The 17,686-nt window shown below is 42.7% G+C and overlaps 1 protein-coding gene across 1 annotated transcript in view; it reads right to left on the minus strand.

The window, feature by feature from the left end:
- The window catches only part of LOC111972653 (5'-3' exoribonuclease 2), a 36,007-nt gene extending 31,656 nt beyond the window's left edge, over positions 1–4,351 (minus strand). The window contains exons 1-8 of the mRNA XM_023999676.2: positions 4,146–4,351; positions 3,167–3,294; positions 2,755–2,866; positions 2,501–2,612; positions 2,294–2,352; positions 1,988–2,077; positions 1,441–1,513; positions 1,176–1,226 (exon numbers count right to left, since the gene is read on the minus strand). Coding sequence (XP_023855444.1) covers positions 1,176–1,226; positions 1,441–1,513; positions 1,988–2,077; positions 2,294–2,352; positions 2,501–2,612; positions 2,755–2,866; positions 3,167–3,294; positions 4,146–4,220 — 700 coding nt within the window. The 5' untranslated portion in view covers positions 4,221–4,351. The remainder of the gene's footprint in view (positions 1–1,175; positions 1,227–1,440; positions 1,514–1,987; positions 2,078–2,293; positions 2,353–2,500; positions 2,613–2,754; positions 2,867–3,166; positions 3,295–4,145) is intronic.
- Between the last annotated feature and the right edge of the window lie 13,335 nt (positions 4,352–17,686).

Below are 17,686 nucleotides of genomic sequence, written 5' to 3' on the forward strand. Positions count from 1 at the left end.
TGGGGAAATCCAAAATAAAATATGCAAACAGAATTGAAGAGGACCTTCAAGCAACTCTTGGATAACAGTAGCAGTTGATGAAAGATCGTCTATTGTTAAATGTAAAAGCCCACGTGTTTCGACCATCAGTATTTTTGTGCAAACAGAAAACCTTGAATACATTGAAAAGCTGAAAAAAGCTCTGAAGTACTGCATTTTATACATGTTTTGTCATTCGGGACAATTAACTGAGGTTTCTACGGCATTATGTTAATTAAATGACCTAGTTTACATTATGAGCCATGCCTGCATTATCATCTACAAATGTTAATATACACGTACAATACCATGATTTATCCATTTGGAGGGAGGGGGGAAGAGTGCTGCGATTAAAATGGCACCGTTTCCCTAGAAAGTGCACAACATTTGACCAGAGCCCCACTGACCCTGGTCAAAAGTAGTGCACTAATATAAGGCCTAGGATGCCATTTGTGACACAGCCTGAATGTATAAAGCTCCTCTTCAAGCTAAATTACATACAATAAAATCCCTCCTTTGCTCACCAAGTGCATCATGAACTATGGAATGCGGAAGCTTTTATCTATCATGTCCTGCGTAAGTGCACCCATTCAAAACTAACTGGCCGTTAATACAGCAGGACAATAAGGCCTGCAGAAAACAGTGACGCTCTATCGTCTAACAATGTACAAGGTTGGAGAGTTGCAAGTAATGATGCTAACCGTTTGTAAGGACTGGAAACCAGGAACCTGTTTATATGCACTGTATCATTTAGCTAAACATTGCCTGCAGTAAAGGCGCACAACTTCATCATTAGCCGTCTTGAACGTAGTCTTAGACAAAGAAAGCATGTACGCCATCACCGTTAACCACAGACCTTCAGCCCGTCAGGCTCAATAAGATAACATTGTATCCCCTACAACTATTGACAACATCTCAACAAAACCTGAATACAAATCACTGGGCATCTAAATACCTTTAAGTTGGTTTGACAGGTCTTAACAGTAATTGTGGGATCTAATTTGCTTGTCTTTACCCATCATGCTCTCTCATACTTATAAAAGTTGCAGGATATATAAAACACAGCTTTGGGGAAAGCTCTTGCTGTAGATGCTCAATGTTCTCCCATTGTTGGTTACTCTTCAATGCTTAAGAGACCCTTGTGGTGCAAAGCTTACCGTCAGCACCACAAAGACAGTGGTGTGTGTTGGGGTCATGATGAGGCTGAGCTGTGAGAAACAAAAAAGATAAAATGGATGGATTATGAGTCATGACATATAGTTACCATACATGTGACCGCATAGCTTGAAATAAAAGTTGCACTAAGACAGAAGGCCATTTGAGACTTTGTAATATGCCTGGCAGAATTCACAATGTCACAAATTACCTTTAAAAAAAAGGGTCAATAACCACATATTGAAATTGACCATAAATGACTCATACCTCTCTGTCGTCTGATATAGTCCATGATCTTATGCTCCCCCTCACCAGGGACACTGGCGTCAGACAAGATGACCTAGAACGAACAAAGAATGTTTTCATATGAACAATGATAGCAATATTCAATGCATATGACCATGTCAGACTTGACCTTGGTTTAATTTCCAATAAGCACATCTTGAGAAATGTTCTAAGGCAGGGTTGCCCAACCCTCTTCCTAGAGATCAACTGTCCTGTAGGATTTCAGTCCAACCCTAATTTAGCACATCTGATTCAGCTAGTTAAGGTCTTGTTCAGCAGCTAATTGGTAGAATCAGGTGTGTTAAATTAGGGTTGGACTGAAAACCCACAGGACTGTAGATCTCCAGGAAGAGGGTTGGGCAGCCTTGTTCTAAGGCCTTAACAAGTCTCAGCAGAAGAACTGACCAACATAACACTTAAAACGATTCAGCTTGAAGTCGCTTTTTCATAAGTTAAAGACCACCAATGCATTAGAATTTGTTGTGCTCTTTTTCAGAGCTGCTATCACCTTTTTTGCAATAATACTTACTGTAATGTTACGCCATCCAGGGTCATTACTGAGTCTGTCTGCAACGTAGTAACGGAGACACTTTGCAAGGTTGTCCATGAACTCTGTGCCCTAGAGAATATTCAAATGAATAATGCATTTCCAGACAGTATTCACAATTTAGCAGTCTGACAAATGTGTCAAAAAGTACGAGGGGGCAAGTTCCTCTGCAATCAGAGATCTCAGCTTTAGCACACCGTCATGAAGACATTTTACACTGCAAAATATTGGCGACAGAAACACAGCCTTAAATATTGTTATTCTACAGGAAAAGCCTCAAATACTTACTGGGGTGATACAGTTACTGTCAAATCTCTCCTTGATTTCATCAGGTGGAAGATACCCTCCTAAAACGTGAAGATTAAAAAGTTGTTTCATATATTTAGTATGTAATTCTGTTATGGCAAATATTTGTAATTAAATGTGCTTAACAGTCTATCTAAATGCTATTGGAACGATAAGAAAGTATAGACAGTTTTCTGAAAATATATGCACCTCTCCCGAGGATCTCCTCTCGGATGCGGGATTTCTCCTCAACCAATTCCACTCCTTCCTTGGAGGCACGGAATCGCCTGGACCGCTGCTGGTTCATTTTGGCACGAGGGGCCTGTTCAGAGATAAAACAGAATGTCACTCTGCTGCTGCACAGGTCATTGGCCAACATACTGTTTGAACAAAACTGTAGGATATCTAAAAGGGATTAATAGAAAAATGTTTCTCCCTCATGAAAAGAAAGCAGCAGAACGTACCACTCCATCAATAGCCATGTAAAGAACCCTTCTGGGCCGCACAATGTTGAAGAGCCGATCCATGTATTCAAAGATGGCAACCATCATTTCATCTTCATTTTTGGGTGCAGCCCTGTGGACGTGGAGTTTTAGAGGGTTAATACTAGATTAACATCACAACTCAATGTAATACACGAGTACTACCATAGAGATTCATAGCCATTGACTGTATTCCCTATATACTGCACTACTTTTGACCAGCGCTCTATGGGACCTGGTCAAAGGTAATACACTATAAAGTGTATTATAAAGTTTCTGTACAGCTCTTTGTGACATCAGCTGATGTAAGAAGGGATCTATAAATAAATTTGATTGATATAAAGGGAATATGGTGGCATTTGGGACAATGCTATGTTCTGTGAGGAGGACTCACTTGTCTTCAGGATGTGTACAGGGGTGAATGATCCCATTCATGTCCAAGTACAAATTGTCAAACTCCACTTCATTTGGATTCGGTTTGCTGGTATCAACAGGAATCCGTACACCGTTGCATTCCTTGGACTGTGAGTAAAGGGAAGATGAAACCAAAATGAATGAAACATTCTTGCAATGACACAACTAATGATAACCTTATTTATGTAACATTGCTTGGTTATGCCATGCATAAGACTCTGTCAAACGTTCTCTAGTTATAACATTGACGGGCCGTCTAGCTTCAGTTTGCAAACCAATGGAAAGCCAACTCGACTCTTGCGCAACGATACACGCAGTAAAAGCTCTGCACGCGAGTTTGTCACTCAATAGTCGTTTCACAATGAATTATTCTCAGCCCTAGACAATTAAACCACGATTTACGATGGAATTGAGTGGCGACTAGTTTGGACGGACTGGATCTCCGAAGTAACAACATTAAGTTAATAAGAAAACGTATTTTAGGGCCAAATAATTACACACGACATTGTTCTGTGTTATTTTTTGGGTGCTGAAGTCAGTTTTTGATAAACTTCCTTTTATGTTCCGTCGGCGCTCCAGTCACCGATAAACTCCACAATTTACGATGGAGTTGGCCATCTTAGCCCAAGGCTAGATTGGCCCTGTGCTAATGACGTGCATGTGTACCCATGTAAATTGCAAGTAGCATAGTTGGTGCGCTGGCTTGCTAAGGTTAGTTGCGTGCATCCCATACATTGGTCATTTAATCTAAAAATGTTATGCTAATGTTACAGTACTCATATCGTCGACAGAAATAATAACTAGTTAGGTAATTTTATATCTAAAGTGCAGTAACGTTCGTACATGTGCTAACAAACACCTTACAGGAATAAATAGCATATCATTATTACACGGCCTTAAAAATGCGCAACACTAGCTAGCGCTACCAATCAGCTAGCTGGCTACAAACAAAGACGTACCCTCTCCTCAGTACAATGGGTAACAATCGTAGAATATTTCCGACTCAACCAACGAAAGAATGCGGGGACTCCCATCTCCCGTAGTTTCACAATACGCTACACACAGCTATAAATTATGACATATGTTTAAAACAACTTGGATAAAACAACGGCTGGAGAATTAGCTAGCTGTTTTGCTAGCTACGCGTTTCCAAATAAACTACTGATTACGGTTGATTTCCGGGTTATAGGGTTTTCATCTTCCGGGAGCCATTTTGCACATGTGAGGAATCGAATAGCGCCGCCACCGCGAATTCAAAAATACCTCAGTGATTCAAACTATAAGGAGGAGAACGCTGAGGTATTACATGTTGAAACGTTCAAATGTTGCGTTCATAACCAAGTGGAAAGATTGTATTTACCATATACGATACGACTGGGGAAATCCACTTTAACGCCCCTCCAAATTTGAACTTTTATTAATATGGTTTTTGAACACTATAATTAGTTTACAAGCATGATAGCTGTACTTTTAGTTTTTGGTTTTACAAGCTTGTTGGCAATTAGCTAATCTGAGTTTCTCAATGAGTTCTACTAATGAAACTAAAAGGGTGAGTACTGTCACCCTGTGTGTGTTGTTTGAACAGGTATAAAGCTAAGGTTGGTGATTTACTGCCACCTGCAGTTCACAGAAGGCTGCTAAGGGGAGGATGGCTCATAATAATGGCTGGAATGGACTCAATGGAACAGTATCAAACACATGGAAACCATGTGTTTGGTGTGTTCGATACCATTCCATTGATTCCGTTCCAGCCATTACCATGAGCCTGTCCTCCCCAAGGTACCACCGGCCTCCTGTGCTTCAGTTATGGGGCTCCCGAGTGGTGCAGCAGTCTAAGGCATTGCATCTCAGTGCTTGAGGCATCACTACAGACACCCTGGTTCGAATCCAGGCTGCATCACAACTGGCCGTGTGTGGGAGTCCCATAGGGCATAGGACATCCTGGTTGTTTTGGGGGCTGCCATCCTGACCTTGAGACGGAAGCCTTCCGCGATGGTGGCCTAGGGGGGTCCCATTCTGACCTTGCCACTCGGGTGAGGAAACCGCTGCATTGTCCAATGGTCCAGGGCTGGGAGGAGGAGTAACCAACGTCAGAAAATCGTTCCAGAACTGTGCATGGGCTTTCCCACTGGCTCATGAGTTTTGGGCTCTTTTGCTTGATCCCTGCTTCCAACAAGCGATGTTGTAAAGAGTGTCCAGACGCTGCTGAAGTTGGAGGAGGTACTCCAAGCCTGTGGCTCTTGGAATCTCGGGCTCCGGAGGTCTTCCAAAGGACAAGTCTACTGGAGTGCATAGTTCTCTACTAAACAACAGCACTGCTGAGGTGCAGCCAGTGGACTCCTGCACTGTCTGATTAAACCGTTCAATTAATTCTGATTAAACCGTTCAACGAGCCCATTGCTTTGGGGAGACGGGGGTGGTCCTTGTCTTGCGTACCCCCAGCATCTCACATACTTTGTTGAATACCTTAGCTTCAACATTTCTCCCCTGATTGCTGTGGAGTTCTTCCAGTGCTTCAAATCGGCAGAACATATCCACCAGCTTGTTGGCAGTAGTTGTGGTGCCCTGGCCGGGGACCTCGTAGGCCTCTGGCTGCTTGGTAAAGTAATCCATGGCCACAAGTTTATATTGGTTGCCCTCCTCCGTCATGGGAAAAGGACCCAGGATGTCCACCCCAACCCGCTCCATGGGGGCCCCCACCTGGTACTGCTGCAGCGGGGCATGGGAGCATCCAGTTGGTCCTTTGTGGGCAGTACAGGTGTCGCAGGTCTGCACATACTGTTCCGTGTCTTGACGACAGCCAGCCTTGTAGAATTTCCCTCAGAGGCATTGGAGGGTATTTTGTGTACCCAAAGTAGACTTCCCAAACCGACCCATGGATAGCTCTGAGGGCATGGGCACACATGGAACGAGGCATGAGTCGCTGCCACACCACTGAGTTGCCTGCTAGTTTACTCCATCTTCGAAACAGCACACCATTGTGAATGGCAAGGTCGTCCCACTGGGAGTAGTAGGCCTTGGCTTCGGGGCACAGGGGTGAGACACTGTTCCATGCAGGCCACTGGTCGGTCTCCAACCAGTCCTTCCCAGTTGTCAACACTGAGTCATCTTTCTTCTCCCATTTCAGGTCTTGGTCATTCCAGGTCTCTAAGGGTGCTGAGCTCCTGTCTGCCGCCTGAATTGCCGCCACTGTGGGCAGGAGACCCTCATTTTGTTCCAAGCGTGGACAGTGCTTCCAGTCTTCCTCTTCACACGACTGACAACGCATCAGCGTTTGAATGGAGATGACCAGCCCGGTGTTGCATCTGGCAGTCATACTCCTGTAGCTCTTCTATCCAGGGATCCACCTGGGACTGTGGTTCTTGGAAGTTGAGGAGCCAGGTGAGTGAGGCATGGTCTGTACGAAGGAGAAACTGGGTCCAGTAGAGCCCGGGTCGGAAATGATGTAATGCATCGACCATAGCCAACAACTCTCGCCGGGTGACACAGTAGTTGCACTCAGCACGGTTGACGCTCTGACTGTAGAAGGCCACTACCCGTTCCTCATCTGGCCACTCCTGTGAAAGAACAGCCCCAATGCACACATTGCTGGCATCTGTGTCCACGATGAATGGGTGCAGAGTGTTGAGGTATTCCAGGACTGGAGCCTTGATAAGGGCATCCCACAGTTCAGTGAATGTGGCCATGCAGTCCTCATCCCAGTTGAACTGCTAGTCCTTGTTTGTAAGGTGGTGTAGAGGGCTGGCTACTGTTGAAAAGTCCTTGATGAACCTCTGATAGTAATAATCTAGGCCAACAATACTTCTCAACTTAACAAGGTTCTTGGGGGTTGGCCAGTGCTGAACCTCCACCACCTTGACTGGATCAGTTGCAACTCCTTCTGCCCCAACAACATGGCCTAGGAACTTGACCTCCTGCTGCAGTAGGTGACACTTCTTTGGTTGGAGCTTGATTCCAGCCTGCTGGATGGCAAGTAGAACTTCCCACAGATTTGGCAGATATCCTTGGAAGTCTGCTGCATGCACATGGACATCCAGGGACATTGTTACCAGCACTAGCTCTATAAGACGCTCAAAGGTTGGCAGAGCGTTGCAGAGCCCGAAGGGCATCACTGTGAACTGCCACAGTCCTTGTCCAATCGAGAAGACGGTCTTCGGCCTGGATTCAGGGGCAAGCTCCACTTGCCAATAACCGCTGTGGAGATCAAGGCAGTGGTGGGAAAAAGTACTCAATTCTCATACTTGAGTAAAAGTAAAGATACCTTAATAGTAAAAGTGAAAGTCACCCAGTAAAATACTACTTGAGTAAAAGTCTAAAAGTATTTGGTTTTATATATACTTAAATATTAAAAGTAAATGTCACTGCTAAAATTAAAAATACGATAGCCAGGGTCACACGCCAACACTCAGACATAATTTAAAAACAAAGCATTTGTGTTTAGTGAGTCTGCCAAATCAGAGGCAGTAGGGGTGACCAGTGATGTTCTCTTGATAAGTGTGCGAATTGGACCATTTTTTGTCCTGCTAAACATTCTAAATGTAACAAGTACTTTTTGGTGTCAGGGAAAATGTATGGAGTAAAAAGTACATAACTGTCTTTAGGAATGTAGTGAAGTAAAATTAAAAGTTGTTAAAATATAAATAGTAAAGTGCAGATACCTCCAAAAAATACTTATGTAGTACTTTAGAGTATTTTTACTTAAGTACTTTACACCACTGGATCAAGGGAACTGAACTACTATGACGCTGTGATGTAGTCCAGTGCATCATCTATGCAAGGGAGGGGATAGAAATCCTTCCTGGTCACATAGTTCAGCTGCCTGTAGTCCGCACAGAAGTGCCATGAGCCGTCCTTTTTCTTGACTACGGGGACTGCCCAAAGGCTGTTGAATGGTTTGATGAACCCTGTCTGCGCCATCTCCCGGATCTTCTGTGCCAGTGGCAAGCGATGGGGCCGCAAACGAATAGGTGCTGTGTCGCCAGTATCGATAGAATGCTGTACCAGACTGGTTCTGCGGCAGTCTTCGTCTCGTGCTGCAAAGTCATCCACAAACTCTGCAAGCAGTGCTTCCAACGTATCCTGCTACCCAGGCTCCAGCCCTTCTGAACACCTCTGCTTTAGTTCCTGCACAGCTTGCCGGGTAGCTACCGAAGGTACGTCCACCGTGCCACTGGTCACCTGTTGGGGAAGGATCTTTGTGGGGCTGTCTGTCACCAATTCCTGCCGGGTCACCTGCGGCTGCCGTTGTCTTCTTCCATTATTCCAAAGTTCCATCACGTCTTTCATCTGGAGTTTCCATGTTCCAACATCTAGGCATGCCCCTGCTTGATTGAGTAAATCAACCCTAGGATGCAGTCATCTTGGATATAGGCCAACCAGGACACATGCTCCAACGAGACAAGGATAAGAAATGACCGATAAGGACCTCCGGCCATTCATGTCCACGAGCTCCCCTGCCACAGTGCGAAGACATACCAAGACAGGGGTCCAACCCGGAGGGGAAGGGCCCACTGTGTCTGGAAGAACACCAGGCCCGAACAAGGGATATTGTGGAACCGGTGTCAATCAATGCCTGAAAGGCCTCACCGCTGATGCTGCATGTCTGGCCCAAACGACCAAAACCCAAACTCGATTGCCGGTTCAACAAGGGGTCTGGGGACTGGGATGATGTTCCCCTCACGTCATCACCCCCCTGGTGTTTCCCGTTGACTCAGGAGCAGGCAACGGCTGAGGTGGGGCTTCACAGTGGCAGGCAATGTGGCCTTTCTACCCACGCGGAAGCAGAACCTCAGGCGGGCGTTAACCTCTCAAAGTGGACCATCTTGGAGTCTGCTGCCGGTGTTACACCTTGTCTTGACAGACCACCTTATTGGAGTCACTGTTTGTCTCCACCTATGTTTCTACCTGCTGTGTCCTTGGGGTAACACGACTCTCAGGGCCAAGACATTTTCTGCTCTTCCTGCTTCTTCCGGGGCCTTCTTCCATGCGGACAGACGCACATGTTGTTGGAGCCTCTCTGGTGTCAAGGCCCTGAGGAAGGCATGAAGGGCCAGTACATCTTGATCAGCCTGATAGCTTCTTCCGCATACTCTCGCTGGAATCTCCTCTAATACCAAAACTCTGCCTCAAGGTGGTAGTTAGGGCAGTAGAATCCCTCTGAGGTCTAGTAGGGCCTGTAAGGCACAACAGGGCAAGCTGCACAGCCATTTCCTCTTCAGCCCATCCATTTTGCCATGAATGCCGCTGTGCAGGACGTTGAGGCACTGCGCCTTCCTCCAGGTGGCGCTATGGGGCGTGGTGAATCGGGAAACCTCCACTGGCTTGGAGTAGGCTGTCCTGGTATGAGCCCTCCGTTGTAGGATTCGTGGCCGAGTTGCCTGTTCCTCCCAGGCGCCACTCATCCTCCTTCCCTCGCATCCATGACTATTTTAACAATGGAACTCTAGAAGGCTCTTTGGTGTCAAATGCACTTATGTCAGAGCAGAAACTATACCATGAGGAACTGTCTGTAGATCTCTGAGATAGAATTGTGATGAGGCTTATATCTGGGGAAGGGTATAAAACAATTTCTAGAGTGTTGAACGTTTCCAAAAGCACAGTGGTCTCCATCATTGGGAAATGAAATAAATATGGAACTTCCCAGACTCTGCCTAGAGCTGGACCTCCAACCAAACTGAGCAACCAGGAAAGAATGACTTTGGTCAGGGAGGTGACCAAGAACCCAATGACCACTCTGACAGGACTTCAGAGTTCCTTGGCTGAGATGGGAGAACTTGCCAGAAGGACAACAGTCTCTACAGCACTTCACAAAACGGGGCTTTATGGGTGTCACTTCTGAGAAAAAGGCACATGACAACACACAAAAGACATGTGAAAGACTGAGAATATAAGGCTAAAGATTCTGTGGTCTGATGAGACAAACCTTTTACTCTTTGGCCTGAATGCAAAGCGCTATGTCTGGAGAAAACCAGTCACAGCTTATTGCCGTGAGGCATAGTGGTGGCAGCATCATGCTATGTGGATGCTTTTCAGGGACTGGGAGACTGGTAACGATAAAGTGAATGAATGGAGCCAAATACAGGCACATCCTTAATGAAAACTGCTTCAGAGTACAAACAACCTTAGACAGGGGGCGATGATTAACGTTCCAACAGGACAATGACCCCAAGAATACAGCCCAAGCAAATCTGGAATGGCTTCAGTACAAGAATGTGACAGTCCTTGAGTGGCCCAGCCAAAGCCCAGACTTGAATCCCATTGAATATTTGTGGAAAGACTTGAAAATTGCTGTTCCCCGCCACTCCACATCTAGTTTAACAGAGCTTGAGAAAATCTGCAAGGAAGAATGGGAGAAAATCTCAAAATCCAGATGTGTAAAGCTGATACAGACATACCCAATACAACTCAAAGCTGTAATCGCCGCTGAAGGTGCTTCTACAAAGTATTGACTCAGAGGTGTGAATACTTAAGTAAATTAAATATATTTCTGTATTTAATTTTCAATACATTTGCTAACATTTCAATAAATGTATTTACACTTTGTTATTATGGGTTATTGTGTGTAGATGGTTGAGAAAAAAATCGATTTAATCTATTTTGAATTCAGGCTGTAATACAAGAAAATGTGTAAAAAGTCAAGGGGTATGAATACTTTCTGAAGGCACTGTATATATAGTGCTTATTTTTGTATGTCTTAATCTGAATGCAATACATCTGTTTTAAGAAACATCCTGTACTTTGCCTCATGTAGTCAACTCGTAACATATACAAATCTAATTTGTCATTTGTCATGATTAAGGCATTTGAGACATGAGAAACAGACCAAAATGACAGACCAAAACAACTATAACCCAGACAAACAAAATGGTTGTAAAATTATAATGCAAGATTTTGTGGTATAGCCTAGGCGAAATTGCAGCACACTGTTCCTCTGTATCTAGGGATAATTCAAATTGATGATAACAATAACAATGTGTTGCACCAGGAGAATAGCTACAAAAGCATTTTAGATCGAAAATGGGAGCTTCTCTATTCTGCATGGTCCCCTTCAGGAGAAAAAGTCCATCAGCTGTTCCACTTCAGAAAGCAATGGACTGATTTCAAGACTATTGATGGAAAACACTATCCTACTCCAATTCTCAATTTCCATAAACATTTACGCTGTTTCATTTTGTGGGGAATTTGAGTAAGATTTAGCCAATGATCTGAGTGTCTGAGACGGACACACAGAGATGAATGTGGGAATATGCTGCAAATCATTGCAGGCATTTCAGACTCAGTGTTCTCGAACATATCATTTATATTTCACTGGGCCAGGCTTGTTAGATGTTGAAACTAATATGGATATCATAATCTGTTAGTGACCGATAGTATTAGGGGCCAGCAGAGATTTTGCTACATATAGAAATATTATGCTCCAAAACAAGAAATACTGTACGTGATAATGGTGACTAGTATCCCACTGATATATTCATAGAATTCAGATTTTAATATAGAAATATATATTTTAAAATCAAGTCTTAAAATCTTCACTGGGCTTAAAACAAGTCTAAAACAGGCTCCTAGAATTGGGTACCCAATGCAACCTATGGAAAATGATACTGGCGATGCGTGTTATAAATTCTTGACTCATATTGTAATGATACGTAAAGCTTTGTTTAACCTACACACTTTGAAAAGGGATCCATCTCAAAACCATATGTTATGTCAAAGTTTCCGGGAAAGTTAAAGGCTTTTGTTGCAAAGGCTAAAAAATAAAAACGTTGATGCTTTCAATAAAACACTTGATGGCACACAGGTATTTCACAGCCAGGTAGCTTAGCAGTTAAAAGTGTTGGGCCAGTAACCGAAAGGTCACTGGTTTGAATCCACGAGCAGACATGGCCCAAATTTGAGGCCTCTATGCCAAATACAATGCATATACAGTCCTTTGTGAGGGGCCGATTCATTAAGTAATTGATTTGCAGTTCCGGTAGAAATGTACACATTGGTAATACAATAGAACTTACATTATTTCAAGCAACTCTCAACATTACTTTTGATAATCCATTAACTTGTTGACGTATTATACTGCAATAATATCACATGACACACACACACACACTACTTACTATTCAATACAGAATAAATGTGAACAAAGTAAGTGAATGCGTAATCAAAGTAACAATTCAGTGAGTCTTCCTATACTTTATACTGACTTTATTGTCCCCATGGAGAAATTTTGTTGCAGTGTCATGTACATGTTTAAAGTGGCGTTTAAATACAAAACGAAATTGACAATACAACTTTAAGACAAATTCTATATTCTTTATTGTAAATGTGTTACATACAGTACAGTTTGTTTAGATAGCAATTTTGTTGAGCACATGTTATTCAAAGCTGTTTTTCATCTAACTATTTATCTCTTCTTGCTTCTTTTGATTAGCAGATTTGTGAGCTGGGATCCCGGCACATGAAAAGCTCAGTGTGAATTCAGATAGTACAAAAAATCTATTTATGTCTTCAAGGTTCCGATGGGGCCTTGAGCACTGAGGTCCTTTGAGATGTCTACACATCCAAGCCTCTTTGAATCTGTTTCTGCTCATTGCTCTGCCAAGATAAAGAGAACCAGTGGCGATGTTCCATTACATGACACATACACAGTTATAGTCTACTTTGAACAACTACTAGAACAAAACATGTCTCTTTAAATGTTTTCAGTTTCAAGGAACTGGAGAAAGAAAAAAGTACGCCTTGATCATCCTCTGTACCTGTGCAAACTTTATTTTACATCTTCTTGGTTATGTTTGAGGGATCATAAGAAGATCCATAAAAATAATGTGATTATCTGCTAATACAGATCTTAATTTGATCACCCTGTTGAGAAGAACTTTCCTGCATTTAAAACATGTAGTGTATTTGAGGTTTAAAAAAGCTTTTGAAGTCTTGTTATGCATATAACCCACATAATAATTCAAATTTCCTGTTGCTGCAYGATCATTTTCAGGATTAGTTTCTGCAGGGTTATTTTTCAAATTAAGATCCTACATCTGTAGGAGGAATTATACTATTTTCACAAATTACCCTTTTGTCACGTGTGCTCCCTCTCTGACCTCTAGGTCACCAGGCTGCCCGTTAGGATGCACACCTGTCACCAGCGTCAGGCGCATAATGACACTCACCTGGACTCCATCACCTCCTTGATGTCACTCCCTTTGGTTTCTTCCCCAGTCGTCATTGTTCATGTTTCTTGTTTTGTTCATTTATTAATTAAATGTTATCACTCCCTGAACTTGCTTCCTGACTTTCAGCGTACATCGCTACACCTTTTTAGCCACGGTTACCTGTACAATAGGTTGCAGCAGCAGAGGATGGTTTAGGTCTGTAGGAGGAAAGATTATTACATTTCCAATATGCAAGACCATCATTACAAAGATCTACTTGAACCACTGTACAATAAAACAGCCAGAGAGAGACTGTATCAAATCAGCCCCTTGGCCTCAATGTGTAGCAGTTTTAAAAGTGTAGCCAGACTCTATATGGAAGAAAATGTGGCATACCAAAGAAGCCAAAGCCAGCATGCCTGTGTAAAGTTTTAAGTTGATACAGTAAGTGCAAGGATGGCATTACAAGTCCATTGCAAATAGAGAAGAGTGGGAATTTCTGTTCATTTTCTCAATGAGTCAACCCTTAAATGGGTTGCAGCACAAAGTGAATTTACCAGTATTTACATCAAAGCTAGCCTGGACCCTCGGTCTACTTTCACAAGTAGTTCCATTTTTTTTTTACCTCCAGCTTTTGAGTAGAGACGGCAGTTTGACGAACACAGGATTCAATCCACAGGGATATGTTGTTTTGATCATATAGACAGACAGTTGTCCCATGTGGATTTTGCATCTGAATCACCTCAATGCTGTTCTCCAGTGGCAGCTCTACTTACAAGTGTGACCATGACCAAGGTTAAAGAGTAGCAACCACGTGGATGGAATTTACATAAGATTTGTGATGGCTTCGCCATTCACCGCTGTCTCTTCAACAGGAAACACACCCAACGTGTTGCTGTTCATGAATCGTGTTAATCGTTCACCTACAGTATTTATTTGAAGGTTGGTAAGATGTATCCAGGAATAGGACAAATATAAGCACCCACCAAATTATTGAAATTATACTATAACATGAAATCAATTTCTGGCAAAGCCCTGTTGGAAATTAGTACATTTGAGTGGCTTCATGGGTTACTACAGTGCTGATGAACTAAGCTGCTGCAGATTCCTCTCTTAGTAGCTGAATATAAAACCTATAATGTCTCATTACCTTTCAACTTAACATTCTTTAATCCCTCCACTTATCCACCTCTGTGACAACAAAAGGAAGACCAATTATCGGAATAAATGCTCTGCTTTCGATGCTGAGCAGTACGGTTGTGAAAAGGCTCAAGGTTTCTTGTTTTGATACATTGATTGTACTCTAAAACCTTGCTTGCTTTTTCCTGGTCAGGTAAAATGTATTAAATATATGAAATAGTCTGTTGCATATCTTGATGATATTAGTGTGAAGTGATTTCTAGAATAATGGCACTCGTGCTGTATCTGGTCCTAATAATAGTAAAGCTTTCCCGGTGAGCCATACTCTGCATAACAGATCAGCCTCTATCGCATTGACACTCAGCAAATTTGAACAGTACTCTCTACCCGTTGTATTTTAGCATCCATCCAGCTCCGCTTGCTGGTCCTCTCTGGAGAACAGTTAGCAAAGACTAAAAGTTATTTGACTGAGCAACATCTGTCACAAACATATAACGCTTTCTTTGCAGAGGCACCAACAGCTTCTTGCACATAGCATCAGGGGTTACATTCAAGTAAGACTAAATTACGGTTACATTCAACATGTAGTAAGACTATTGTAAATTAGGAGGCTAAGCGCTAATCCTGGAATACCGTTTTCATTGTTGTGCAGGATGAGATCCTTGAGCACATGCTAGCAAACAACATATTTCAATATATCCACGGCATAAATTTGTTAAAACCGTAGCTATATGAATTCACAACATACTGTTATGAATTTTATGTATAATGACTAAATGATGTATACATTTAAAAGTAATGACAGGACTGTAACTAACAGAATTCTACCCTGTCTGATGAAGAATGTTTATACAGTACATAGGCAAAGAGGAAGTGTTAACAGACAACTTGTGACCACTGTGAAACTAACAACAGGAAAGATGTCTCGTCCCCACTCAGGGAGGGGAGAAACCGTTCGGCTTGCAGTAGATTGTGTAACATGTTGTAGCATATGGTAAGCAATGTAGGCATACGAGAAGACTTGTAAAACAGCATTGTCATTGTCTGAAAGGAGGAGGGACATTTATGACGAAATGAGAGGTATATAAACCAATGTACATGAAATGATGGGCAGAGCTCTCGAGAATAAATATTGTGACTGGCCTCTGTCTGTTTCATTTCAACCAGAACCTTACAAACTCTGGGCTACAGACTGAGTATTTTAATTGAAGTTCAGTTTATAAACCTTGGGAACATAATTCCCTTAACACAAACTTATGTTGGTTATCGACCAAGAGACACAAGATGTGACCCAAAGATGATAACATGTACTGATAACAAAATATTAGTTAACAGTGATATCAAAGGGCACCCAGGACATTCATGGTATATATTCAGATATTCAAACATGAAAACAAAGGGATCTGTCATGTATCTTTTCATCATGCTTAATTGAAAAGGGTGGTTTGTAATGCCGCTCTGAAACACTCTCGGTGGGACGTAAAGCAGTTTAATTGGGCTAAATTGAAAGCACTCTGTTAAAAGCAAGGGAAGCCACTGGCAGTGGGCCTAGTGTGCCCAGTAATACGAACGCGTGAGGGCCCTTACCTGCCCATTAGTATGGAAATGCAGAGGATGAGCTTTGAGTATAAAGCATTTTAATAACAAACATGTTTCCCCCAGTTAGCCTTTAACTGGAGTGTGATTCAATTATTTTCAAAGGAGGGTTTGGCATGCATTTGCAGTGCACATCGGGTCCCCAGCATATAACTCTGTTCTGATCCCATTCTCAATGTCTGCCCCCTAAATGGCACCCTATACCCTATGTAGTGCATTACTTTTGACCAGGGCCCATAGGGCTGTGTTCAAATGGGCCCTGGGCAAAGTAGTACACTATGAAGGGCAAAGGGTGCCATTTGGAACACTCACCATCAATCACCCGGGCAGTCCGATAAGGTGATGTATGTGAAAAGGCAGACGGGACGGCTCGACCCTCCCTGATGCTGGTCCAAACAGCAATGTTTTATTGCCAGTGCCCAGCACCTATGAGACAATAGGGCCTGTGTGACTGTCTAGAGGACTGTCTGGAGCACAGGAGGATAGTGTCTCACTGTTTGTCCCACAGAAAGAGGAGAGCTACTAGGTGCATCACATCTGGATGTTCTCTTTCCTCAGTGCCCTGCTCTCTAGATGTATGCATTGATAGAGGATCTGATTTTCTCAATATTATCGTATAGAATTGAATACTAAACTTCCCCTTTCACCAAATGTGTACTGTAGTTCCAGTGAACTTTGCTATCCCTTAATGTTTACAGTAAAGTTAATTACTGAGCTTCAACGGGCGATCAAATCTTCTGAAACTGTATGTACATTTTTCTCAAATATCTCATCTAGTAGATGTTGTCATGCCTGGTAATATTATGAAGAGGCTTTATTTATTTCCTAATTACTAATATAAATACATAGAGTAGTAGAGCTCCAGTAATTATGATCAGAGAAGCAGTTCCTATGCTTTGGTTGGTCTTTGCTCCAAACAGGCCAGTTTCCCATAAACATAGGATATATCACAATAACACACTAGAGCACTGTGGGGTCTCAGCTGCTCACTATACCTTCTCATGATGTACAACTACCAGGGGCGGACATAGTGATTTGGAGGCCCCAGGCAGTGGCCAGTCTGAGGGCCCCCCTCCCCCACTCCATAAAAAAAAGGAGAAAAAAAGGGTTTCATAGTAAAGACTAGGGCTGTTAAGGTGACCGTATTACCGCCACACTGATGCTGCTGATGGTCATTAGTAGCCTACCAAACTTGCTAACTGCCTGGTACGCAGCACTCTATTGTCCCTCTAATCACTCTGACATCAATGCAAATGTAATCGAAAAATCTAATCAAACACTTAATGGGAGCACATGAGCTCCTGTTGCTCAACATTTCTATAGGCTATGCAATTGTGTGAGTAAACATTGATGGTCTCTACTAAAAAGAGGAGGACCCCATTAGCTTTCTATAGGCTAGGCCTACTATATTTATTTTCTCAACTTTCCTAATATTAAGCACATTGCTTCTCTTTACAACAGGAGTATAACCTACCTGGCTGGCATGAAAATTAACCTTGGGAATAGCGTTCACCATTCGCTATTTAAGTGCATAGATTACATGTATTTTTTACCCTGCCTGTGTTTCCAGACAGATGCATGATAATGGTCCATTCTAAATCCCAAAAATGTCACACATATAT

The sequence above is a fragment of the Salvelinus sp. IW2-2015 genome, linkage group LG14, assembly GCF_002910315.2.
Source record: "Salvelinus sp. IW2-2015 linkage group LG14, ASM291031v2, whole genome shotgun sequence".
In the NCBI taxonomy this organism is placed as follows: domain Eukaryota; kingdom Metazoa; phylum Chordata; class Actinopteri; order Salmoniformes; family Salmonidae; genus Salvelinus; species Salvelinus sp. IW2-2015.